This window comes from Littorina saxatilis, linkage group LG7, assembly GCF_037325665.1.
Source record: "Littorina saxatilis isolate snail1 linkage group LG7, US_GU_Lsax_2.0, whole genome shotgun sequence".
Classification (NCBI taxonomy): domain Eukaryota; kingdom Metazoa; phylum Mollusca; class Gastropoda; order Littorinimorpha; family Littorinidae; genus Littorina; species Littorina saxatilis.
Window position 1 is genome coordinate 22,344,113 of NC_090251.1, and position 26,358 is coordinate 22,370,470.

Sequence of the window (26,358 nt, forward strand, 5' to 3'; positions counted from 1 at the left end):
TCTATTTTCAAAACTTGATAAAGAATCATTTCTTTCTGATTTAAGTTGTAGAGATTTTTCAACAATTTATAATCATACTGACCCCGATGAAGCATTTGAATTATGGTACAACTTGTTTATAAAAGTATATGATAAACATGCACCATTCAGAACCTCTCGTGTGCAGCAACACCCAAAACCAAAATGGCTTACACACGACATTCAATGTGCGATTAATCACCGCGATTTTCTTAAACGTAATGGCAGAGAAGAAGAGTACAGAAAGCAGAGAAACGAAGTAACGTCCATGAAACGTGCTGCTCGCAAAAAATATTACCGTGAGCTCGCTGCATCAAATACGAAACAAAACTCAAAAGCCATCTGGAAAGTGATCAACCAGTTGACACGTAAAGAAACCGTAAAATCTTCTGTCATTGATGTACCTGCGGATGATCTTAACATTCATTTCACTTCTATTGTTGAAAAAATAATCACAAATGATAGATCAAAACAGAATAATCTGGACAAGTTGAAACAGTTTTGTGTTTCAAAAAATATTACACATAATTTAGACATCCCCTCTGTGAGCGAAGTCTTCCATTATCTGATATGCTTAAAACAAACTGGTACTCATGGTCTAGATAATCTTGATGGGAAAATTTTGAAGTTGTCTGCCCCTTTTATTGCAGAATCTCTGACATACGTTTACAACTTGTGCCTGGACAAATCTGACTTTCCCGCCAAATTAAAGGAGGCAAAAGTAATCCCGCTATTCAAATCAGGTAATTCTTCTGACCCCGCCAATTACAGACCAATCTCGATTCTTCCTGTTTTATCCAAACCACTTGAAAAACACATATATACACACTTGGCCGCACATTTGAAGAAATACGACCTTATTCATTCAAATCAGTCAGGCTTCAGAGTAAATCATTCGTGCCACACAGCATTAATAAACCTTCTTGAAAACTTGCTTAGCAACATTAATAATAATGAACTCTGTGGTGTCCTATTCGTCGATTTTGCAAAAGCATTCGACGTCATTAATCATGAGTTACTTTTAAGAAAATTAGCTGAGTATAGATTGTCACCCCAAACCCTATGCCTCCTCTCATCTTTCTTAGCCGGACGAGAGCAATCCGTCTGCGTGAATTCCACTATGTCAAGTAAAAGACCGGTGTTATATGGAGTCCCCCAGGGTTCTGTCCTTGGGCCACTTCTTTTCTCTCTGTATATTAACGATCTTCCTTTTAGTGTTAATGATGATTGTGAACTATTTGCTGATGATACGACCATACACACTTCTGATAAAAAATTAGACAAAGTTTATTTATCATTGCAGAACAGTGTAGATGATCTCATTAATTGGACAAAATATAACCACATGAGTCTTCACCCCCAAAAGACCAAATACATGTTAATTACAACAAGGCAAAAAAGACAAAACATCAAGAATAATCCTCATTCCTTATTAATTGGCAACGATGCAATAGCGGAAGTAGGAGATCACAAAGTTTTGGGAGTAAATATCGATAATAATTTATCTTGGACCCATCATGTTAGATCGTTGTGCAAAACCGTGTCGAGGAAAATATATTTGTTGAACAGAATAAAGCACTTTCTTGATCCACACTCAAGGTTATTATTTTATAATGCATACATACAAACCATCACGGATTATTGTTCGACCATCTGGGACTCTGCCAGTGCAAACATAACCACTGTACAGTCTACACAGACAAGCACTAAAATCAGTTCTATTAAAACAATCCAGTCTTGTTTTCGACGATTATAAAAAACTTAAGATTTTGCCCTTAAAAGAAAGATTTAAATCAAATAAAGGCGTGCTCCTTCACAAAATCCTTTCCGGCCATGCACCGAGTGCTTTCATTACAAAATTTAAAGCCAAACCAAGCCGAAAATTCAACGTCCCCATTCCGCGGATAGATCTCTTTAAATCAAGTTTAGCTTATTCTGGCAGCGTTTTGTGGAATTCTCTCCCGGAATCAGTTCGAGTCCCAACAAGTCTCAATACTTTCAAAAAACACCTCTCATTACATTTAATGTCAAATTACGAAAAGTCACAGTGATGGAAGACTTCGTTCTGATTATTTTCATATTGATCATATCTGTCCATAAAGCATCAGTGTTTCATAACGCAAGAATGTATGTATAGCCTACAACGTGTATATAGTCATGTGAATAGTTTCTCTGCCTTGCTTATCTTTTGTAATTGTTTTACGTATGTATATATATATGTATTCAAGATTAGAATAGTCCCTCTCTGGGCGAGGGCTGGTTGAAAAGAAGCTCGTTTATATTGCTTATGCCACAACCCTCGTAAAATAAAATTTGATTTGATTTGATTTGATTTGATCTCTCTCCCTCTCTCACTCTTAACTTAGTTTTTACTTTCACTGATTTCATCGGCACTGAGCGACATGCAAAAAAGTTAGTTTGTTTCCCTTTGATTGCCTTGTCTGGCAGCAGTAAGACTGACTAATTACGACTGACCCGGTTACAGACTGACTTCCCAAAGTACAGTGGCACGGACTGTACCGGCTGAAGTAAGATAAGCAAGCGGCATGGCCTTGCAGCCAATTAAGCTTCATTTATTTAGACTGTCAGTGTATGTTGTTTCACTTGCGTTTGACCTACACACTTAAAACTTTGTGAACTGTTCTGCCACAGTCTGAAGATGACGTAAACAAATTATGAAGGAATTCGCTGTAGAGATGTAAAAGTTGTTAGCATAATTTGTGTGGATGTCATTGTTTGGGAGTCATCAGGTATTAAAGGGGAATAAGCACACCACGCGTGTCTTCTTAGAATCAAACTCGGTAACTTCCCTTCCTGGTTCTTTTTCATCTCTTTTGTATCTAATATTTTTAATTAAAAAAAAAAGTCTCTAAGGTATTTCACTATCCATTCGCAAAGTAGCTAACCCAGTGATTGTTTAAGTCCAACACAAAGCGCGATTATCAGGCGTTGTGACAGCGTTTTGTACAGACTGACTATCCAAAGTAAAGTGGCATATTACTTCCAGTAGGACAAAAAAGCGGATGGATGGCTTACAGCCAAGCTTCATTTATTTGGCCTGTCAAGTGTACATGTTGTTTCAGTTGCTTGTTTGTCAGGTTCGTCTGGCACGTGCTTTTGACCTAGAAACCTGAGACTTTGTTGACTGTACTGCCCTCGTTTGAAGTTCATGCACATCAATTGTAAAATAATTCGTTGAAGAGATGTACATTGTAAAACTTGTTAGCATGTATGTGGGTGGCATCTTTTTTGTGTGGTTACCCTGTATTAAAGGGGAATAAGCACACCACGCGTGTCTTCTTAGAATCAAACTCGGTAACTTCCCTTCCTGGTTCTTTTTCATCTCTTTTCATCGACTATTTTGTTTTGGTTTGTTTTTTGTCTGAGGTATTATTTTCAGTATCACATTCCCAAAGTGGCTAGCCTAGGTGTGTTTGTGTACCAGATCAACACAAACCGCGGGGACCCGGAGAGAAGTTTTGCGGGTTCAAATATAGGGAAAGCCTTGATTGATCTAATCGGCATTGAGAAGGAAGATGTTATAAAGTTGGTCGATATTGTATACTGAGCCTTATTCAAAATGAATTGCATTACAAAGTCGTACCTGGATACTTTTCTTGCTGCTCTTTTAAGTTTGTGTGTCTTGACCCTTCACTGAAAATGCAAAATCTGTCTAAAATAATCCGCTTAATAAACACACGGTTGATAAGGACAGCCGCTTTTAAAATACACTTTAGTCCGGTCTGGATTTATCACTATATGGCCCATGTAATAATCCTTCGGTTAATAAATACAAAAATCCGGTTAATTAAAACAGTTTGTTGGCGAAATTGGGTATTTGTTCCGTGCTGGGACGCTCACTTAACACAAATTTGACAATGTATTGTCAAACACGGAGCGATATCTACTCACCCGACAGACGATGCAAGCATTTGCTGAAGCGTAGTGAGCTAAGTTCAGCGAAAATTGTGATTTAGGGGGGAAACGAGATCACGAGAATTAGATCACGTTTGCATTCTCTCGTTGCATTCTCTCCTACACACGAAAAAAGCTCGCAGTTTTGAACATGGCGTCCAAGGGCACAAAGAGAAAAAGAACAGAAATGACAGTGCAAGACAAGGTTCAACTTCTTGATCGCTTTTATAGTCTGACAGCAAAGTCAAAGAGTGTTCGGGAGGCTGCAACTTTTTTGGACGTCTCGCATTCGTTTCTGTACCAATCGATAAACAATGAAAAGGAAATTCGGGCTTCGGTTGATCGCTTCCTTCACAGGAGAGAAAATTCTTTTTTTTCTGTTTTATTTTTTTTTTAAATTCGGTTTATAAAAACTTCGGTTAATAAATACAAATTTGCCCAGTCCCGATGTGTTTTTACTAAGCATTACTTCTTCCAGTCTGGGGCATGTTTTCGGGCGATACAGCAGAAAATTGACAAACGCACAAACAAAAAGATAAACAAACAAAGCAAAAAAAAAGTAAAGGTCCAAAATATAAAAAAGGACTTTAGCAAGCTGGCAAGCAGGCAGACACACCTGCACACTGACACACACACACACACACACACACACACACACACACACACACACACACGCACGCACACGCACGGGCGCGCACACACGCACACACACACAAACACACACACGCGCACACACACTTTCTAACAAGCAGCTTCCATTTTTTTTATCTGTTTGGGGGGGTGTTGCAGGTAGCTCTGTTTCCTCCTTGGGGATGAAGCTACCAGGGGAAGGGATTGTGTTGGAGGTGCGGGTAGAGGGGTAGCCCTCCCGGTGCTCCCCCTTGGACCTCCCTAGTCTAGGACCCTGGGTCTTCGCGAGGTGGCCATTGTGGCGTAATCCCTCCGGACTAGCATAACGTTTCCCTATCCCAAGACCGACCGTGCGTGGTCTATGACCACATCCTCTACGAGGTGACCCTATCAACTAGGCAGCGCAAGCCCCTAGGCGAAACACGGCGGATCTAGAGGAGAGAACCTCGATAAAAAATTTGAGCTGCCATGAAGACGGAGCATGTTGGCTGAGGACAGCGGGCAGACCTTCTGTGCCGACACCCATCTACAGGAGAAAACCAGGCATGCACGCATCAAACCCAACATGGCCATACAAACGGATCTGTTTGGGGTTTGATTCAAAACGCCTACACGTACGTTCATGAGTCCCCCCCAGACGGACCTACTTTACCGCGTAATCCCTCCCGCTTTGTGTGAGAAATCATCTGTCACTGGTAACTGTGAACCCAGAAATACGACCCCAGGCTCTTTGTCTGACGACACAAGAGCTAAAACTGATGATTTTGAGAACCCAACACGCAGATCACCACTGCTTTCGAGTAAGAATCTCTTGCCTTCACAATTGCCAACGCTAGTTTCTGTTATCGCAGCTGGATATCTTGATACCTGATCTGAGATTTTTGGGAGGGGGGGGGGGGGGGGGGGTGAGGGGGGTATGCGCAGAATGAAGTTAGTCTTTGCTGTATGATTATTTCAAAAAAAGCCTGTCAGTAATCAATCCGGATTCAGATATTGTCCGTGAGCAACAAACCATAACCGTCTCATTCCTCAAGACTGTCGTGCCTTTTTCAAGTCATGAACTATTCAGAGTAGTTCAAGTTTATTCAAGATTTATATCAGGTATAAATCAATCAATGGGAGTTTTTTCACGGGAGTTCTTTGCTGAAATTTATTTAGATTTGCACACGCTAAATTGCTTCCAATTATATCTAACAGTGGGACGCATCTGCAAAGCAGACCATCTTTTCACAAACCCACCATTCACACAAAATAATGCTTTCAAGGCACCAACGTTAAATAACGTTTTTAATGCATTCACGTTGAATAATATTTTTTGAATGTCTATTCAAGAAGTTTCACACGCTCCAACAAGATCTTCAACATTTATTTGATTGGAGTTGAAAAAGCTGTGCAAAATGTGCCAGGCGTTTTACTGATACCAAAGCAGTCAGCTGAAACGATTTATTGTTATTCATCCCATGACCTGCCTCTTTACCTCTGTTAGCTGAGGAGGTGATTAGTCTGGATAATCCATCACAACCATATGGATTATCCATCACAACCGAGTCTCAATCTCACCTGTCATTGGTCATTGTCTTTGATCTCAGAGTACAATTAAATAATTTATAGAGGTCATCCGCATATTTATCATTAACTCGGAGACTACTTTCTTTAGCAAAACGATTGAAATATTCTGCGGTATAAAAGTCAAACTCACGTTTAGCTAACGATCTACATACATTTTAACATTGAAGAAATAAAGAAAACAACAAAGAATACATATTACGTCCTTGCCCGTTTGAAACCTCGTAACTCGATTTTTTTTGTGAAATCTACTTTTTTACATCAAAATAATCTACGATTTTTTCTCGATTTTTACATTTAGTCAAAACTTGACTCCTAATATGGACCGGCTCCTAATATGGACCACCTCCCGTTCTGACAAACTAACGACGCTAGAGCGCTCAAAACAATTTCATTCGATGTATTCACCCTCTGTAGATAACTTGCACATGTCAAAACAGTTGCAGAAACACAAACCTCAAAACCGTTAGGCTTTTTCTCTTTTTGTCACTTTTGGCAGCGTTCACTCTAAATTTGCCGCCTAAAACGGACTCGTTTCTGTCCACAGCCAAAGTTTTCATCACACAAAAATTGCTATATATGACAGCTAAGACCGTATTTGTTTTATTTTAGCAGTGTTGACCCCGAGTTTCTACTGCAAACAAAAAATAATATAACAATCTCACAGTATGTGCAAGTCCCCTAATATGGACCACCTTCAACAAATCGAAGAAAATAAAAGCTAAAGGCTATTTTCATTAATTCATTTTGAAGCTTGCTGAAAATAACCTATAACTAGCCCTCGAGATTTCAAAAAATATAACAAATAGTCTTCTTTTCGTGGAAGTTGATAATTTCACTTATTTTCACTCTGTTTTTGATAAGCTTCTTTGGTTTCCTGGTGTGCTTCAAATAATGCTCTCATCAACCCGAAACAGATAAATCTAAAGCATATTTTTATTCGTCTGACTTGCACACTAAATTGTATCATGTTATTTTGAAATATAGGGGGCTTTTTACAGTGATTCGTGAAGTTCGCTTCACTGGTCCATATTTGGCGCCCAGGCTCCTAATATGGACCATTTGTGATTTTTTCTGTATTTGATTTTTGCTGAATGTCTATCAAAGCTATTTCACTCTAATTGGGGCTATTGGTTAACCTAAGAGAGAAGGACTACCAAACACAACATGAAACTTCTTCGCAAGAAAACAAGCTAGTTATCAGCATGACACAAAAAGTGGTCCATATTAGGAGCCCTTCCCCTATTACCTCAACAGAGGCTCGGTAATACCTGAAAATCGACCCTAGGTAAAATATGCACGATATTTAGAACTCAGAGTGTGTAACCTATATATTTTCCGGAGATCACATTTCGAGACACGCAAAAACCTGCATAGTAAACCGGGTTTCCAACAAGAAGGCAGAATTATGACATGCACGTTTTAAAGGCACACTCCTCATGAAGCAATTCGGCTCACCATCTCAGATCTGGCTAGGGTTTTACATAGGATAAATAGAGAATACTACATGGCTTGCTGTGTCGTACCAGATTTACACGAGTTGTTTTTTTGAATATTGAACTGCGAACGAAAGCGAGCTGTTCCCTATTTGAAAAAGCAACGAGTGTAAATCTGGTACAAAACAGCAAGCCATGTAGTATTCTGTTTATCCTACATACTGTACTTGCGTGTATGTAGAGGTTACACGCCGAGTCTCAGTGATTATTAAAAATAATGGTCGAAGTTAGCGGATCATGAAAAATGCGAGCTTTCCTCTTTATTCCTCCTTTCTTCAGTTATTCAAAGAAAAGAGGAGGTTTTTTGCGAAAGTTTGATCGAATCCTATTCACTCAACCAGTCAACCTGCGCAGGCGATCGATTAATGCCTGGTTATATAGTTCCGTGCAAATCATTCCATTCTATTAACACTTCTTGTCAGTTTTGGACTAAAATCAAGTACACAGATATGCTGTTATTCTGCTGTGGCGGCAAAGGCAGATATTGTGTGTTCTGTATATGTTTTGGTATCGCTTAGGATAATGTTCTTTCGTCAAATGGGACTAGCAGACGAACTTTTGCACCCGTGTTCCAACGTTAAAATCTGTATGAAGTTCAGTTTTCTGGGGAAAATAGTGTATGAAACCGCTTTATGTTGTTTAAATTGATGAGATGTGTGCATTTGGTTGCGTGTGATCTGTTTATTAAATGAAATATTGTTGAAAACTGACCGTCGGATTGCAGTCTGTTGTCGAAGAAACTGAGTGAAAAGAAGGGGAACTACTCTTGTCGCTAGACAAAGTATGAGTTACTTGCCTTGCGGGAAATTGCTTGTGATGAACGTTTGAGCACGGCAAATCATGATTCAGAAAACAACCGAACTCATGGATTTTATATGAAGATTCATGTGTTCAGGCCTGTAGTTGTTAATTTAAATGCGGTATGTTTGTATTGTTTGCTCCAGAGATGTATACTTCGTACGTTAGAGCGTTCGGAACTTTTCAGTCGCAAAAAGTAGTACCGAAACAGAACAACTTCTCAACCCATTGCACTATCGAGGATTCAGGCTGTTGCTGGGTCGTTATTTGTTTGGTTGCTGGGTCATTATCGAAAAATAACTACCCCTACAAGTTTACAGAGGTAAAGAAGCAGAGGGGGGAATAATTTACTGAAAATGTCCTGCAGTCGATGAAGCTAACTTGAAGACTTTTTGGAACCTCGATCTCTTCTTTAAAGAAACGTCACTCTGAAAGTGTGGCGGGAAGTGTTAGTTCTAAAAATTCATCGAGGGTAATTAGCGAGCGTAATTTTTTTTTTCTATAATGACGTTTTTGTCTCGGTGATTTTGGCATCATGAGCTGTGGAAAAACAGGTCCCTGCCAGACTTGCTTGACATGACCTCATTTACATGATACACACACGTGTGATTTGAACGATTATTATCTCACGAGTGTCTCTCTCACGTATGTAGGATAAAACCATCTCTCCACTGGCTCTCTGTGCTAGCTGGATTTTTTAAAATTAATTAATTTTTAAGAAAATATGCCATACAAAATTCCAGTTCACCACAGCAAAAAGTCAGGGTGTTGGGTTTTGGTATGTTACGTACGTGACCAAGTGGAGGGATGGTCTTATCCCATATAAAAGCCTGACCAGATGTGAGATGATGAGGCGAACTGTCCTAACGAGAAGGACTCTGCCTTTTACCTAGTATCTTAAAACAACAACAACAACAACAACAACAACAACAACAACAACAACAACAACAACAACAACAACAACAAAACCAACCTGATTTAACCTGCGGCTGTTGCTGTTGCTGTTGCTGTTACTACTACTACTACTACTACTACTGCTACTACTTGGATATCGTCATTACGAACATAGTTGATGTTAATTTGCAACCGAGTTTGCACGTGGCTCGATCACTCAAAAACTTTAAACGAAAGTTAAATGCCGGCGCACGGTGGTGACCTCATTTTTCAATCAAAATGATTGATGATTTGGTCATACATTCTTTGACACAGTCCAAACTACGAGATTGTATTTTAGATTGGAAGGTGAAACATTACGTACTATATATAAGTTTGTTCATTAAAATTCTCAAAATATGCATTTAGATTGAAATTCTAATTACAGATTTAAAAAGGATTGCATTGCATTTTATATCATTTCCTGAGTCCAAAACAATATAAATATGTCAATTTTAATCTAAACGGTGATCAGAATGGAAGAAAGTCGGTAATATTCCTGGCAGCACCGAGGGGGCACGGCGGGGAATGAGGGAGCGTCCGGTGGGTGGGATGGGGGAGGGGGTGGCGGGGGAGGGATCAGCTTCCTCCTGACCCACCTACCATCTCCACTCTTTTTATGCTGCTAACACAATGCGTCTTGTCAAGTCACAGCCTGCAAGTCAACTACTGTTTGTATGCGTGATGAATCAATGGGTTCTATAGACTTCATGCACTGCAAAGGGATTACTAGCATTTTGCATGCAAGCAAAAGTGTGTGTGTGTGTGTGTGTGTGTATGTGTGTGCGTGTGCGTGACATGCTCCATTACCCTTCTCGTGTAGAAGATATATAACACCCGTGACATTCACCGGTATTGGCGGACAAACCGTCTACAGAAATCATCTGAGTGGTTCTACAACGATACGCTGTTTGATATGTTGCCTTGGCAATGACCTTATTGTTTGACCTTGGATGCACCCTGACTCAAATTTCACATCAGTTTCAGGATTCAACTTGTGTTGTACATATTCGTGTGCGGCAAGGTTTCTGTGTTTTGTTTAGTGTTTTTTTAGTGTACATAATTGGATGTTTTGTTTGCTTGGCATGGAACTCGTTGGGTTGGCCAATAAATACAATACAACACGCAGGTGCAGCGGAGCGAAAAATCCCAGAAACAGGCTTCAGGTTTCACACCGAGTAAGATAACTAAGTCAGGGAGACCATTAAAAGATACAGTCCTACCCTTGCTGGTTTGTTGTTCGTTTTTAACGTCCCTTCAACCCACTTGTCTTTGCAGGACCGATTCAACATTGTTCCCGTTCAAGTTTACTAGGCTGTCTCCGTGTTTGATCGGAAACTATTTACATTTACATCACAGTCAAGTGAAGAAGGCTCTTAACAGCTAATCATGTGCAGTACGTAACACAGAGCTGGTTGTCAGACTTAGAAAAAAAAAACTTTTTTAATATTGTTTACATGGGATACATTTTCAGCATGGCTTCTTTCTGCACGGTTACATTCATTAACAGATTGTCGAAGGTGTCGTTCACAAAATTAATGGACACAATTCCTACTATACACAGGAAGCATCCAGATTGTTTATTTTGGATACGTACGATGGGCGCAGTGGCCGGGTGGATAAGACATCAGCCTCCGAATAGGGAGGTCGTGAGTTCAAATCCCGGCTTTTCCGATCTCCCAGGTCCGATCTCAATCCTTTACTAAAATGGCTCGGGACTTGTTTTGGCGGTCTCCAAGTAGGTGACGTCACGACTTATGTGCTGACCTGCTAGTGCCTTCTCCCCCTTCGTGTGTACACGCAAGCACAAGACCAAGTGCGCACGGAAATGATCCTGTAATCCATGTCAGAGTTCGGTGGGTTATAGAAACACGAAAATACCCAGCATGCGTCCCCCGAAAGCGGCGTATGGCTGCCTAAATGGCGATGTAAAAACGGCTATACACTTAAAACCCCACTCTTGCGAAAACATAAATGAACGTGGGAGTTTCAGCCCATGAACGAAGAAGAAGAAGGATACGTACGTGTATCGATCATTTTGAGGCACCTTCGTATATTATTTTTGTTTTGATATTCAATTATTAATTGTTGTTGTTGTTGTTGTGGTTGTTGTTGTTGTTAATGAGTTATACTTTGGTTTGACCTTGATTGTTTGACCTTGAATATGTTGCGTGTGTTATTTCCCCTGTGCCTCTAGAGGGCCCGATATCGTATTAAAACCTTTAAACCTTAAAAAACAAAACAAAATAAAAGCAAACAACTGAGTAACTTTGCTTTAAACAAAACCCTGATTCAGGCCTAGGTCTTATATTGTAAATCGCTTCGTGCTATAAGGTTAGCGCTATATAAATGTGGTATTAATATTGTTGGTATCATTATTATCACTTCTTAGTTTATTAGTTAATCTTTTAAGTGAAATGTGTGATGGCCAACGGAACGATTTAGCTAAGGTGAACTGCTGCTTATTTAACAAGCCTCTCTTCTAGTCAGTAAAGCTAGAGCATGAGCCAACGCGTTCAGAATATCAGTTACTCGTCGTTTAGGTTTCTAGGACATTCAAATCCTTTACAAAAAGGGCCGGGACTTGTTTTGGGCGGTCTCTAAGTAGGTGACGTCATGACGCCGTGACAAACGGATATAAATACGGGAGGGAGCGATGGGACGGGCGCAGAAGAACCAGGATCATTTGTACTTGACTACAAAAAAGCCAGAGGCGCTAGCTTACAGAAACCACGCACGGGCCAACTTTTCATTGTCGCGATGGCGAAGTCTCTTGTTTCTGTCGCAGTGTGTCTGATGTCGCTGCTGTGTCACCTAGTCGGTGAGTTGAGTTTTCTGTCTTTCGAGCTTGATTTTCTTTTCTGATTCCTTACTATTTTCCTTTCTTGATTCCCTATTGGCGTATTAATGAATTTAATTGAAAAACTGTCTGCTCTTCTCCATCAAGTTGTATTTTCCCTGAAAACTTTGAATGGCTGTGACAGGAACTAATTGTGTGTTGCCCTTTTTAAAACCACATTCATAGATCTTGCAATCAACAACGAGTGTCAACTTCTAAAGACATACATAACTTTTTTTTTTAAACATTTTAAATCGCGTTCTTGGGCATTTTGATACAAAAACAGCATACAGGTATCGACAAGTCATATTCAACTGACTCATCATCAGCTACAAAGAGAGATAAATAATTATGTAAATAATAATTGAAGATAATAATACAAAAAAAAAGAAAAAAAAAGAAAGAAGATAATAATACCTTCGTTGACCAAACACATTTTTAAAAATTGTTTTATATACATATATATATGTATCGACCCTAGGAAAGATGGAAAAAGAGAGAGAGAGAGAGAGAGAGAGAGAGAGAGAGAGAGAGAGAGAGAGAGAGAGAGAGAGAGAGAGAGAGAGAGAGAGAGAGAGAGAGAGAGAGAGGCGGGTAAGTGGTGGGTAATGCGGATTGATGAGACATCTCTGACAATTATACACTTTTATCAAACTACATACAGTCGTCTATACTAATATTTACAACTGCGCAATAGAGAATACATTTATGAAAAGAAAGGTTTGTAAAAAAAATCAACGTTGTCATAAAATTAGTTCTTTGCCCAACAGGTTTGAAGTTGATCAATTGGAGTGCATCCGTGGTAAACATTTTGCATTTTACAACAATAAATATGCTGTTTTGCAAATATAATTCTAAAATCAAAAATTAGATCCGTATCAACAGAATTCTTATTCCCGAACAATACCAATTCCCCGATAGCTGTACATTTGACACAAAATCGCATTTCAAATTCAACCTACTCTGAAATTCTTGCCAGAAATGTACAACGTGTTAACAGCGCCAAAATATATGTTCAATACTATCTGAAACTTCTGCACAGAAAGACAAATTTTCAGATGCCAAACTATTGATAACCTTCATTATAACACAATATAATAGAATTACTCAAATCTGCAACCATATAGAATACAACATTGTTGTACTGTAACAAGCAAACGAGCGAGCTAAATAAGTACCATACATTTGCCTTTTTTTTGCGGACTGAACCTACAGTGCAATGCATAATTTGCTGTTTTTGCGTTTTGTTCCCAGAGGTTGTTTAATCTTTTCAATATTATCAAGTCAAAAATCAAATCACCTTTACGCTTGCTCGGCATTTAAATTAATTGGGGTTTTCTCCAGAGCTGGGTCCCAGTGGAAACCATGTTATCCGAGTGATATTACATTATTTAAATGAAAATTTTTAACCATACAAATTGATTTAATTTATGAATAATGTTTCCAAATATATCCTTGGCCTGTAGAGAAAGAATTAGTGATAACATTTATTGTCTACGTACAGTACATTACAAGCATCAAAATACAACATTCTCGCGTATCATGGAAACCAGAGGAAAGGACATGGATAAAATAAAAACTAAAATAAAAAAAATAAAAAAATGTATACTATGTTTTTGTTGAATGTTTGTATCAACTGGAGTATTAATGACAAAAGTAAGGAGAATACGTTCTCGTTGCCATTTAATATACAGTATAACCATTTAAATGACTGAGAATGAATGTCACAAAATGGTACCTAGGTCTGTACAACCACTCAATTAAAAAATATGTCTTTATAATGTTTTTGTGTTCTTTTCCCCAGTGGTTTATGGAGCAGACGGTGACCTCAAAGCCGCATGCAAATCCGATGGTACTTGCAACGGCGCTTTGGTATGTGACAACAACGTTTGCAGTAAGTATCCACGGCTTGCAGCTGTGTTTTGAGACCGTGGGCAATTGTGGCCCTCGTTTATCCCGCGCGGAGGATTGGTTAATGGGGGGGAGGGGGGGAAATCATCCAAAACATACCCCTTGTTCGCGACAAATCTATCATTTATTCTGATCTAAGGCGTGATTCTATGTGATCTGCAGGCATATGGAAATGTTGTGAGAGAACGTTTGACTTAGGATTCTATATTGGTGAGTTGGTGTCTGCAACAGCTCGGTAACACTTACAGGGTCTCTGCGTGCTGACCTTTAAAAGTCATCTACTTTGTAGGGATCAAGACAGTGACGTTTCTGTGTGGCCGTCTGGTCGGAAGGCCGAATTAACCCCAATAAGGCGTATAGCCTTCACCTTGGGCCTGTCAAATTGCCGTTATCCGGAAATAACTCTGTCAGAATTTGCAGCGGTCTGGTAGAGTAAGGGCTCCTTTTACTTGGACAAGCTTTTCAAGACCATGCTTCCGATCGGCTTTATTCTGCTATCGGGTGGAACAACTAACTCTGCAGCGTGCGCTCAATATGATACCTTTATTTGCAAAAATATGCACATCGGAGCCACGCTTCGCCGCCGATGGCTTGCTAATCAATGGAAGTTTTCGCTAAGTACGTGTGTTTTCCTAAACTCACGTGACCTCAAGCCAAACCCACGTGACCTCAATGAAAACACGTTGTGAGCGATCACTATAGGTCTGCGATCATTTCAGCAACACATTGTGAACTCCAATAAACTCGTGAACGCTGATTTTCAAGAGAAAGAGGTATTCGTATATTGTGCGCAAAAGTTGCCAAGAAGTGCCTATTATGAAGTTTCATCGATTTTTTTATTTACTTGGGCGGCGGTCACGTGACCCCTGTAAAAGACATCTTTGATGCGAAAAGAGTGCCAGATAGCCAAATTGAGTGCCTTTAATGACATAGACACTTTAAAGAAAAGGACACGGGAATGAATGTTTGAGTTTGGGTACAAAAATGGGTGCAATCATTTTTGTGTGCACAGTGTATATAGTTCTACTATATAGCATCAGTAGCACTATCTGATGCTTACAATGTGTGCTTCGTTTGCTAGTGGAACAATATAGTTTATCACCAAGTGTTCAAAACTGATTAAAGAAAGGCTGTTCAAAAGTGGAACACTTCAATGTAGAGTAAAAGCGCGATCCAGTGAAGGTTCCTTCTTTTGTCAGCCCGCATCAGAGATGTGTCCAACCTTTTGAAGGGTTACACGGGACACAAGCCAAACTCAACGGGCCGGCTACGTTTTGTGCCGGATGGAAGGGTATTGTTTCATTTAATTTGTAACCGGTGCCAGTGTCAACCTGTAAACTTGATTCAGCAAATCATATCCCTATGCACAGAACGTAGCCAGGCTGATGAATTTCGGTATAGGTTCAAGTGGAAGGATGCTCTCATTTTGTGGAAAAGCCGAACTAGATCTGTGATAGCTGACACGATCATTCGCACGGGAAGGAATGCGTGTTTCGCCTATAATAAAGGAGTTTTGTCACGTATTCGAGAGAACATGGAGAAGTGTGAGGGTTTGAGAATGGATAATAATAATAATAATAATAATTGTCAGTAAGTACTGGTGTCACATGACTGATGTGAATCAGTTGATTGGCTAATGGCGATGCGCTAAAACTGTTAGCGCACTCTTGGAGTGCGCTAACTTTTCCACAGAGCGTATTCTTGCGCCCTTTGCCTAAGCAAGACTGTGCTCTCATCCTCAGAATTAATTAATGACATGTAGCTTATATTCTCCACAATACCAAATGACCATAAATTCCCTGCTTCTCAATTAAAGCAGAAGTGGGGTTTTTTTCTGACAGATTGCATGTGCCTGTGCCAGTGCCAGTGATCTAAAAAAATAGAAGCCGCTCTGTTTCATCTAATTTTCGCCGACTTGCATAGATTCTTCTCATATGCCGTGTTAGTGGCATGTAGCTTATCATCCACATTACCAAATGATGAGTTAGTATACAATTCCCAGCGGCTAACAGAAAACACAAGTGTTATTCCGATAACGTACCAGCAAGACCAGTTTGGAAGACTGACTCGATCGACTCTGTAGCAGACAACACAGAAATACGACTACATCAGTTCAGTAAATGAATGGTTTCAGAATTATTATTTCAAAGCAAGAACAATCGTAATCGAAAACGTGTAAGGTTCAGAACGTTCTTACCATATATAAGATTTATTAGCAGCCTGCCTTATGCGTACAGACTCAGTGCAGACTGCAGTCGTTCCATTGCCCAGGTTGGCAGGTAGCCTAGCAGACGACATTAACCCCGCTCAGCAAATTAACATGTTGGGCAAATGTGAACGAAAAAACGATGGGGATATAATACGTGTAGGGTTCAGAGCATTCTTACCGTTCATATTTAGTATCAGACTCCCCGATGAGTGAAGATAGAACACGAGAAATATGCCACATTTGTTTTGAAAATGTGCGAACCGTCGAGTCCCGCTTTGAGTCAATTCAAGGGGAGTCACTCCGCATAGTCAATCCGTCGAAGCTCGACTGGAGGTTTCGAATCGCAAATAATGAAGAGCCTTTCTCCGAGTTCAAATGAGGTCTCTCTGAAAGATCATCACTGTTCAGATTAACGCTACACTGAATTTACCAACAGAAATTAAAATGCGTGTGACGAAAGCACGACACACTTGAGACACCCCACACAAAAGTAGATCTTTACTGTGCACGACCTGACCACACAGTTATGCCTATTCAAATGCGCATTGCAAAATGTGCGTTAGGAATCTTCTTTTTTCTATGGCGGTACTGACAATATCGTTATTGAAACAATCCCAGTGCACTAAGGGATTTATAGAGCAAATCTCGAAAATAATTATTGAACTCAGCGCTATGCGCTTCGTTCAATAATGAATTTTCTCGATTTGCTCTATAAATCCCTTAGTGCACTGGGATGTCTCAATAACTTAAATAATAATAATAATAATAATAATAATAATAATAACTGGATATTTTTAAGTGCCTAACCCTATGGTTCTAGGCCCTTTACAGAATGCCGTGTGAGATGGAATTTTTTGGGCCAGTAGATCGCTGCCATTTCGGCGCATATTTACCTTTCAAGGGCCTATTATTCCAAGTCACACGGGTATTTGGTGGACATTTTTTTTATCTTAAGCGAAAGACACAGACATGTTATCTTAAGCCTAAACAATTTTGCCAGGAATGACCCTTTTGTCAATCGTGGGATCTTTAACGTGCACACCCCAATGTAGTGTACACGAAGGGACCTCGGTTTTTCGTCTCATCCGAAAGACTAGCACTTGAACTTGGATAGATATATTGATGGGTGTGTGAATCGATGGACTGGCAGATGGATGAATTTCATGTTCCGAGGATGATTTGAGTGAAATATCATCCAACTGAATCTTTTACTCACATTTGAAATTGCAGTTCTCGCTCAGTTATGACATAAGTGTACTTTGTTGCAGAGTCGAAGGTGGGAATCGCCTGCGGTGGAAACGACGAGTGTGTTACCAATGGGGCGTGTGACACGAATTGTAAATGTTCTGCCAACTACGTTGCAAAGTCAGACAACACTGCATGTTGTGAGTTCAAAGTTGCTTTATTGGACCTTCGGCAGTATTACTTGTAGTTACTTTGTTTACTTTATCAGCCTGGAGGAAACAAGCAAACACAAGTCTGGTATGTGGGATTGCGGGTCTGTATTAATATAATACGGTTGCCAACGTTGTTTCATTGCATTCTTTATATCCACGAATCCAAAAATACATAGTGTTGCAAGTCTGGGTTCAACAAGCAGACCTCGGGCAAATGCTGTGAGTACTATGCATCGCCATGATGATGCTGATGATGCTGATGATGCTGATGATGCTGACTAAGATATACTACTTTTACGACGACGACTACTACTACTTCTACTATAACTACTACTACTACTTCTACTACTTCTTCTACTACTACTACTACACATGTACTACTACTACTACTAGTTCTACTAACACTACTACTACTACTACTACTACTACTACAATGATGCTTATGATGATGATGATGATGATGATGATGATGATGATGATGATGATGATGATGATGATGATGATGACGGCGACGACGACGATTAAGATGACGACGACGACGACGACTATAATGATGATGTTGATGATGGCGGTTTTGGTGTCACTATGCTTCAAGTGCGAATACGCATGCGCAGGAATTACCGCCACAGAAAACCTGGAACGATTTTCTCTAGATTCAAAACTGTTCAGGTCGATTGTTCTTTACTCAGATGCTAAAGAATCAGGGTATGTGTGCGCTATTTGAAAGAGCCATGAGGTACAGCTGTCTACCGAATAACTAGCTAGAAAAGAACTTCTATATATTTGAGAAAATGTGGGTGCGATGTTTGACCAGATCCGATTCAAATATCCGTTTTGCACTTTCGGGTAGATAGTATAATGCGTGTGTGTGTGTGTGTGTGTGTGTGTGTGTGTGTGTGTGTGTGTGTGTGTGTGTGTGTGTGTGTGTGTGTGTGTGTGTGTCACGTTGCCTACCCACCTCTACGATATGAGGACGATCACATAATATATATCACATTGTACAAGTCTGGAATGCGGGATTGCAATTCTTTATCTTGTATTGATTAAAATAGTGCCTGACATTAAAATTGTAATAACGGATGCAAACATTTTAATCTTTATATTTACTAAATACTAAAAGAATTGCTGTGTTTGGATTGAAAATGTGCTCAAAATTACAACCAAAAATGTCCGTCTCATGCAAACCGCGTTTACAGTTTTTTTGGAACCATGCAGTTGGACTTGCCTCCGTGGACGGATCTCGGCTAGCCATGCTTTATGAAGACTGGTCCAATGTGTTCTAACTATTTGCTCACGAAATGATGATGTATCTCAAATGGCGAGAAATAAAAGTCTGGTCATTCCTGTGTTTCAGTGAAAGTAGTGGACCAGGCTTGCACTGCTAACGACCAGTGTCTGGAGAACGGGCAGTGCGGTGACGGTGGAACCGGGAACTGCACATGCTCTGCTAATTACGTTGCCAAGGCGAACAATACAGCATGCTGTAAGTATTGTCCACATGTTGCCTGCCCATCTCTACGATATAAGAACGATCAAATAATATATATATATATATATATATATATATATATATATATATATATATATATATATATATATATATATATATATATATATGTCACCAATACAAGTCTGGTATGTGGGATTGCGGGTCTGTATTAATCAATCAATCAATCAATCAATATGAAGCTTATATAGCGCGTATTCCGTGGGTACAGTTCTAAGCGCTTGTCGAAGAGTTGTCAACACAGGACTAACAAAGAAACTAACATCTTCAGACGGACACGAACCCTATCACACACTAGCAAACCCTGGTAAACAAACAACTGTTTAACAACAATGTACACATCAATAGCTAGGTCCAAACAAAATAATGTTAAGCACAAAGAAAACACCTCTCACAGAGCACAGCACAAGAATGTCTTTTGGGGCACAACACATCACGTCGAGCATGAAAGTCGCAGCCAGCTACGGGAAAAACTGAGTCTTCAACCTACTCTTGAACGCGTCAAGAGAGGGGCTCTGGCGAAGCTCAAGCGGCAGGGAGTTCCAGACGGAGGGGCCCGCGGAGGGAAATGCACGCTGACCAGCAGATGCGAGTTTCGAGCGAGGGATGTGGAGGCGGAGAGGGTCAGCAGCAGAACGAAGGGGACGGTCGGAGGGCTGGGTGTACAGGTCCAGGGAGGATTGAAGGTACTCGGGAGCAGAGTCGTTGAGACACTTGTAGACCAGAGTGGACAGTTTGTAGGAGATTCGGGTGTTGACAGGGAGCCAGTGCAAGGAGCGAAGTAGGGGGGTGATGTGGTCTCGCTTCGTCTTCCTCAACGTCAGCCTGGCAGCGGCGTTCTGGACTCGTTGTAGGCCATGAATGGATGAGGCGGGGAGGCCAGCCAGAAGGGAGTTGCAGTAGTCCAGACGACTGAAGATGAGGGAGACAACCAGCTTGACACAGGCGTCGTGGGTGAGGTAGCGACGGATGGAGGCGATGCGTCGTAGGTGGAAAAAGCAGGTCTTGATGATGAAGGAGATGTGTGTCTGCATGGAGAGAGTGGAGTCGAGAAAGACGCCAAGGCTCTTGACAGCAGGGGAGAATGGAACAGTCGCGTCATCCAGCTGGAGGTCGGTCACAGTGAGGGAAGCAATCTTCTGTCGTGTTCCAACGAGAAGGGCCTCCGTCTTCTCACTGTTCAGCTTCAGCTTGTTCTCAGTCATCCAGTTCTTGATGTCAGTGAAACAACTGGAGATGGATCCAAGGAGATCGTCAACGTCCTCCGGCTTGGCGCTGTTCTGGAGCTGCGTGTCATCGGCAAAGGAGTTGTAGTTCAGGCCGTGGCGTTCGATGACCAGGGAGAGGGGTTGGGTGTACAGGGTGAAAAGGACAGGGCCGAGGACAGATTCTTGTGGGACGCCGAAGCGGACAGGGACAGGCCGAGAAGAGAACGAATCAGTGGTGACAGTCTGAGAGCGGTTCTGGAGGTAGTTCCTAAACCAAGAGAGGGCGGTGTCGTGAATGCCGAACGTGGAACTGAGGCGATCGACGAGTAGCTGGTGGTCGATCGTGTCGAAGGCCGCGGAAAGGTCCAGCAGCACAAGGGCAGAGACGAGACCGCTATCTGTTGCGTTCAGGAGGTCCGTGGTGATTCGCAGGAGCGCCGTCTCGGTGCTGTGGTGAGGGCGGTACGCTGACTGGTACACTGGCATCAGCGAGTTCCGAGACAGGTGGGCGCTCAACTGCTCCAGGATGATACGCTCCAGAAGCTTGGAGAGGAAGGGCAGGTTGGACACAGGACGGTAGTTCTTCAACTCGTTGACGTCAAGGCCGGGCTTCTTGATGAGTGGGCGGACAACAGCAGACTTGAAGCAGTCGGGAACGACGCCTGTGGCCAGGGATATGTTGATGATATCTGTGATAGACGGCAGGAGCTTGTCCAGACACTTGGTGAAGAGGAAGCCTGGCAGGGGATCTAGCTCGCAGGTCTTGATGGCCGTATTAATATATTGATTAAAATTGTGCCTGAAATGGAAATTAAAATAACGGTTACCAACGTTGTTTCATTGCATTCTTTATATCCACGAATCCAAAAATACATAGTGTTGTTGTGTTTGGATTGAAAATGTGCTCATAATCAAAAATATGTGCGTTTTATGCAAATCGCATTCCTTCTTGTTTCCCAAAGGATCTCGGCTAGCCAGGCCGTACTCGTCCTTATGAAGACTGATCCAGTGTGTTCAGTTTCAATTGTTTAGTTTAAAGGCCGACAGAATGTTTTGATATCGCTTTCAGCAACTTGTTTTATATTGTGTTCTGATTCCATGTCATCGATGTTACCAAATGTTATCGTTTCAGTGGCCAAAATTGGTCAGGCTTGTACCGATATAGGGGATTGTGTGACATCGGCTGACGAATGCACCACAGCCACACCCAAAGTGTGTGCTTGTACTGGCACCAACGTGACAACGGACGACAACTCTGACTGCAGTAAGACGTTTGACTCACTCACAATAACGCGCTTTGATAACTTTGGCGGACATCTGGGAATGATCAAATTATTGGCGAGGTACCGACTCGCCCCCTCCCATCTCGCCCCTCGCGATTTTCCACATTATTGTTACAGTGGTATGTCTGTGTATGAATGTATGTGGCAACGTGACCAAAACAAGTTGGACATTTGCAATACACAAAGCCATAGACTATCAGATTCTGTGCACATGTATTTTTCATTGTGTGTGTGTGTGTGTGTGTGTGTGTGTGTGTGTGTGTGTGTGTGTGTGTTTTTGTGTGTGTGTGTGTGTGTGTGTGTGTGTGTGTGTGTGTGTGTGTGAGTGAAAAAAGAGACTAATTTTCAAGAGCGGGAGCGAATCACCTCTCTAGCAAAACCCAAGATAATTGGGGGCGAGATGGGAGGGGGCGAGTTAGGAAGGGGCGAGTTCGGAAGGGGCGAGTCGGGACGTCACCAAATTATTATTATGAGGTTTGGTGTAGTTCACAGAGGAATTTCTTTGTCATACCCAAGCCGAAAACTCGTTGAAACTCCTTTAAATAAAGTACATAGCAGAACAGATTAATAGAGATAATAAAACCAAGTCTCTCTCTCTCTCTGTCTCTGTCTCTCTCTGTGTCTGTCTCTCCCTCGCTCCCGCTCTCCCCCTCTCTCTCTAACTGTCTCTCCCTCTCCCCATCTCTCTATCGCTCGCACCCCGCCTCTTTCTCTCTGTATCTGCCCGCCCCCCCCCACCCCTTTCTCTCTCTCTTTCTACTCATGTGCATAGTCAAAAGGAACTTTTCTAATATAAGTGGTGGTTTTTTTAAATCTCCGCGTAAATGCTTTCAGACATGGAATGTCCGTAAGTTAAACAAAATGTTCGATGCCTGCACGAAATCAGTAACTACAGACTGTATGTTGTAAACAGAGAAGAAAGCAGGGGAGACGTGCACGGCTGCCGCAGAGTGTGCATCCAACGCAGAGTGTCCGACTGGGAATGGAACCCTAACTTGTACCTGCAAGTCTGGGTTCACCAAGCAGACCTCGGGCAAATGCTGTGAGTACTATGCATCGCCATGATGATGATGATGATGATGATGCTAATGATGATGATGCTGACTAAGATAGACTACTTTTACGACGACGACTACTACTACTTCTACTACTTCTTCTACTACTACTACTACACATGTACTACTACTACTACTACTACTAGTTCTACTACAATGATGCTTATGATGATGATGATGATGATGATGATGATGATGATGATGATGATGATGATGATGATGATGATAACGGCGACGACGACGATGATGATGAAGATGACGACGACGACGACGACTATAATGATGATGTTGATGATGGCGGTTTTGGTGTCACTATGCTTCAAGTGCGAATACGCATGCGCAGGAATTACCGCCACAGAAAACCTGGAACGATTTTCTCTAGATTCAAAACTGTTCAGGTCGATTGTTCTTTACTCAGATGCTAAAGAATCAGGGAATGTGTGCGCTATTTGAAAGAGCCATGAGGTACAGCTGTCTACCGAATAACTAGCTAGAAAAGGACTTCTATATATTTGAGAAAATGTGGGTGCGATGTTTGACCAAATCCGATTCAAATATCCGTTTTGCATTTTCGGGTAGATAGTATAGTTGCGTGTGTGTGTGTGTGTGTGTGTGTGTGTGTGTGTGTGTGTGTGTGTGTGTGTGTGTGTGTGTGTGTGTGTGTGTGTTTCTGAGAAAGAAAGACAGAAAGAAAGAAAGAAAGAAAGAACAAGTCGCGTAAGGCGAAATTACTACATTTAGTCAAGCTGTGGAACTCACAGAATGAAACTGAACGCACTGCATTTTTTCACAATGACCGTAGTCCGCCGCTTGTGCAAAACGGAGTGAAACTGACGAGCCTGTTCAGCGCGGTAGTGGTTTCGCTGTGCTGCATAGCACGCTTTTCTGTACCTCTCTTCGTTTTAACTTTCTGAGCGTGTTTTTAATCCAAACATATCATATCTATATGTTTTTGGAATCAGGAACCGACAATGAATAAGATGAAATTGTTTTTAAATCGATTTCGGAAATTTAATTTTGATCATAATTTTTATATTTTTAATTTTCAGAGCTTGTCTTTAATCCAAATATAACATATTTATATGTTTTTGGAATCAGGAAATGATGTAGAATAAGATGAACGTAAATTTGGATCGTTTTATATAAAAAAATTATTACAATTTTCAGATTTTTAATCACCAAAGTCATTAATTAATTTTTAAGCTACCAAGCTGAAATGCAATACCGAAGTCCGGCCTTCGTCGAAGATTGCTTGGCCAAAATTTCAATCAATTTGATTGAAAAATGAGGGTGTGACAGTGCCGCCTCAACTTTTACAAAAAGCCGGATATGACGTCATCAAAAGTATTTATCGAAAAAATGAAAAAAAGTCCGGGGATATCATACCCAGAAACTCTCATGTCAAATTTCATAAAGATCGGTCCAGTAGTTTGATCTGAATCGCTCTACACACACACACGCACAGACAGACACACACACATACACCACGACCCTCGTCTCGATTCCCCCTCTATGTTAAAACATTTAGTCAAAACTTGACTTAATGTAAAAAGGCCACAGGCATTTCCCAATACATAGAATATAAAAAGTAAATATAAAAATATAAATAATTATTTTCTTCTGTTTGTTTTCTTTTAGCCGGCGCGGCCAGTATCACTGCTTCCCTACTTGTGATGCTCGCCGTCCTCGTGACGTCACGACTCGTGTAGTCCCACGTCCGCCAGTCTCGAATAGTTCACCACGTGACCAAGGAAGCCCCGGATTTAATACTGACGATGGCAGAATCGAACCAATGCGAATGAAGAACACTTTCGTATCTCAATGTTTGTCTTACGAACACAAAAACACGTGGTATCGAATGGCATGAAGAAACAAAAGACAGAAATGCTTTTATTTTATTGTAGGGAGGTTAGTACAGGATATTGGGTTGAGTAGGGGGGGGGGGGGTTAGGGTGGGAACGGTGTGTAAACAAATAGAGTCAAAGCAGAAGCGGAAGATGTAACTTTTACGCGACATTAATAAAGACGTTAAACCTACACACCGATTTTTAGTACAATTTCCAGACTTTTTTGTGACACCTGTACGTTCGTGGGTGATGTTCTTTCGTCATGTGAAAAGTTCCCTGATGTGTGTTATTGTTCGAAGTTTGAACGCTTTTAATTATCTCAACGGACAATGAAAGTAAGCTGAAATACTATACTGCCACTGATAACTTTAACAATTTCTAAAACAAACGTTCTCTTTCGAAAGACGTTGTACGTGTTTTCACGGTCTATGACTGAAGGAAACGTACATGTGTGTTTCACCTGGTCTCCTTGGTCACAACGACTCACGATTCCGTCCACCCGATTACGATTATGTGTCTCAATGTGTGCCTCTTTTCACCACTTTTCGCTAGAAGACTCTATTCCCTTTAACTCAGTGACATTTTTTTCTTTTATAATGCACTTTGCATATGAACACTTTTCCTCATAGTATGACATTCGTCTTTTCATGATTCTCTCCTGTGTTCCAAAAACTTGCATTATATTTAAATGATGTAATTTAAAAATTACATAAAAAAGAGCATACTAATCTTTCGCCTAAAAAACCCAAAATTGATCTTGAAAATGACAGGCCTAATATGTCTGTCATAAATACGGTAAGATACTTTTGAACCAAACACGAATATGTTCTTTTGATGTAGAAGAACAGTTGCTATACATTCAATATACAGTTTCATTGCGGATGATAACCTACACAAGTTCCTATTTAATACAAGAACAAATCCATCAAAACCCCTGCTATGCTCAAGCAACATCATCATTAACAACAAGATGTATGACGCACCGTTTGATTTTTAACTGTACTTATGTTTAGGGGGAGAAACCCTTCATCAGTACTGTTAGAATCATACAGATGACACCAACTTGTCTGAGATCCGAGTCCATCGGAGCATGATCGGACGGATTTTGTCATTGAAAAAAACCCAAAAACAAAAACAAACACCCAACAAGGAATGGCAGTAGTACAGAAAGGCCGATGAGTGTACTTTATTTTGGCTCTGCGTTTTCAGTTGAAGGCTTTTGTCAGGTCTCCTGAAAAGTCAGGGTCAGAATGGTACATGTGATTGGCACAGTGTTGTTTTGTTCCCTTCGTGTAGCGTCATCTTCAAATGGAAATGCTTAACTATTCGTAGATACAAATATAGTGCTAAAGGTAATCGTTTAAAAATAAATTATTTTTGCTATGAGAGTTGCTTTTCTTTGTGTGACTTTTATTGCACCCCCCCCCCCCCCTCCCCCAGTCTATCGTTCTATTTTTGATATATTTTAACATACATGTCCAAAACTTCTTTGCTTCGTTGTGAGACATAATAAATAATGTGACTTCGTCTACCAATTTGTTGATTTTACAGTTCTAAACTTCCTTTGTTTTTCCAAACAGTTGTCTTTTCGACAGCATGTTGGGCCTTGTGTCGCAAGTGCCCTGCGTGTGTCTGTCTGCGACAGCATGTTGGGCCTTGTGTCGCAAGTGCCCTGTGTGTGTCTGTCTGCGACAGCATGTTGGGCCTTGTGTCGCAAGTGCCCTGTGTGTGTCTGTCTGCGACAGC

General features: G+C 40.9%; 1 protein-coding gene across 1 annotated transcript; it reads left to right on the forward strand.

Annotated features, from left to right (window-relative positions):
• The first annotated feature begins 12,009 nt into the window (after nucleotides 1–12,009).
• LOC138970931 (prion-like-(Q/N-rich) domain-bearing protein 25) lies at nucleotides 12,010–26,141 on the forward strand. Its single transcript, XM_070343513.1, has 7 exons — nucleotides 12,010–12,177; nucleotides 14,000–14,089; nucleotides 17,584–17,700; nucleotides 19,067–19,195; nucleotides 21,560–21,691; nucleotides 22,624–22,752; nucleotides 24,404–26,141. The coding sequence occupies exons 1-7, from the start codon at nucleotides 12,117–12,119 to the stop codon at nucleotides 24,472–24,474; spliced, it is 729 nt and encodes a 242-aa protein (XP_070199614.1). The 5' UTR covers nucleotides 12,010–12,116; the 3' UTR covers nucleotides 24,475–26,141.
• The last annotated feature ends 217 nt before the right edge of the window (nucleotides 26,142–26,358 follow it).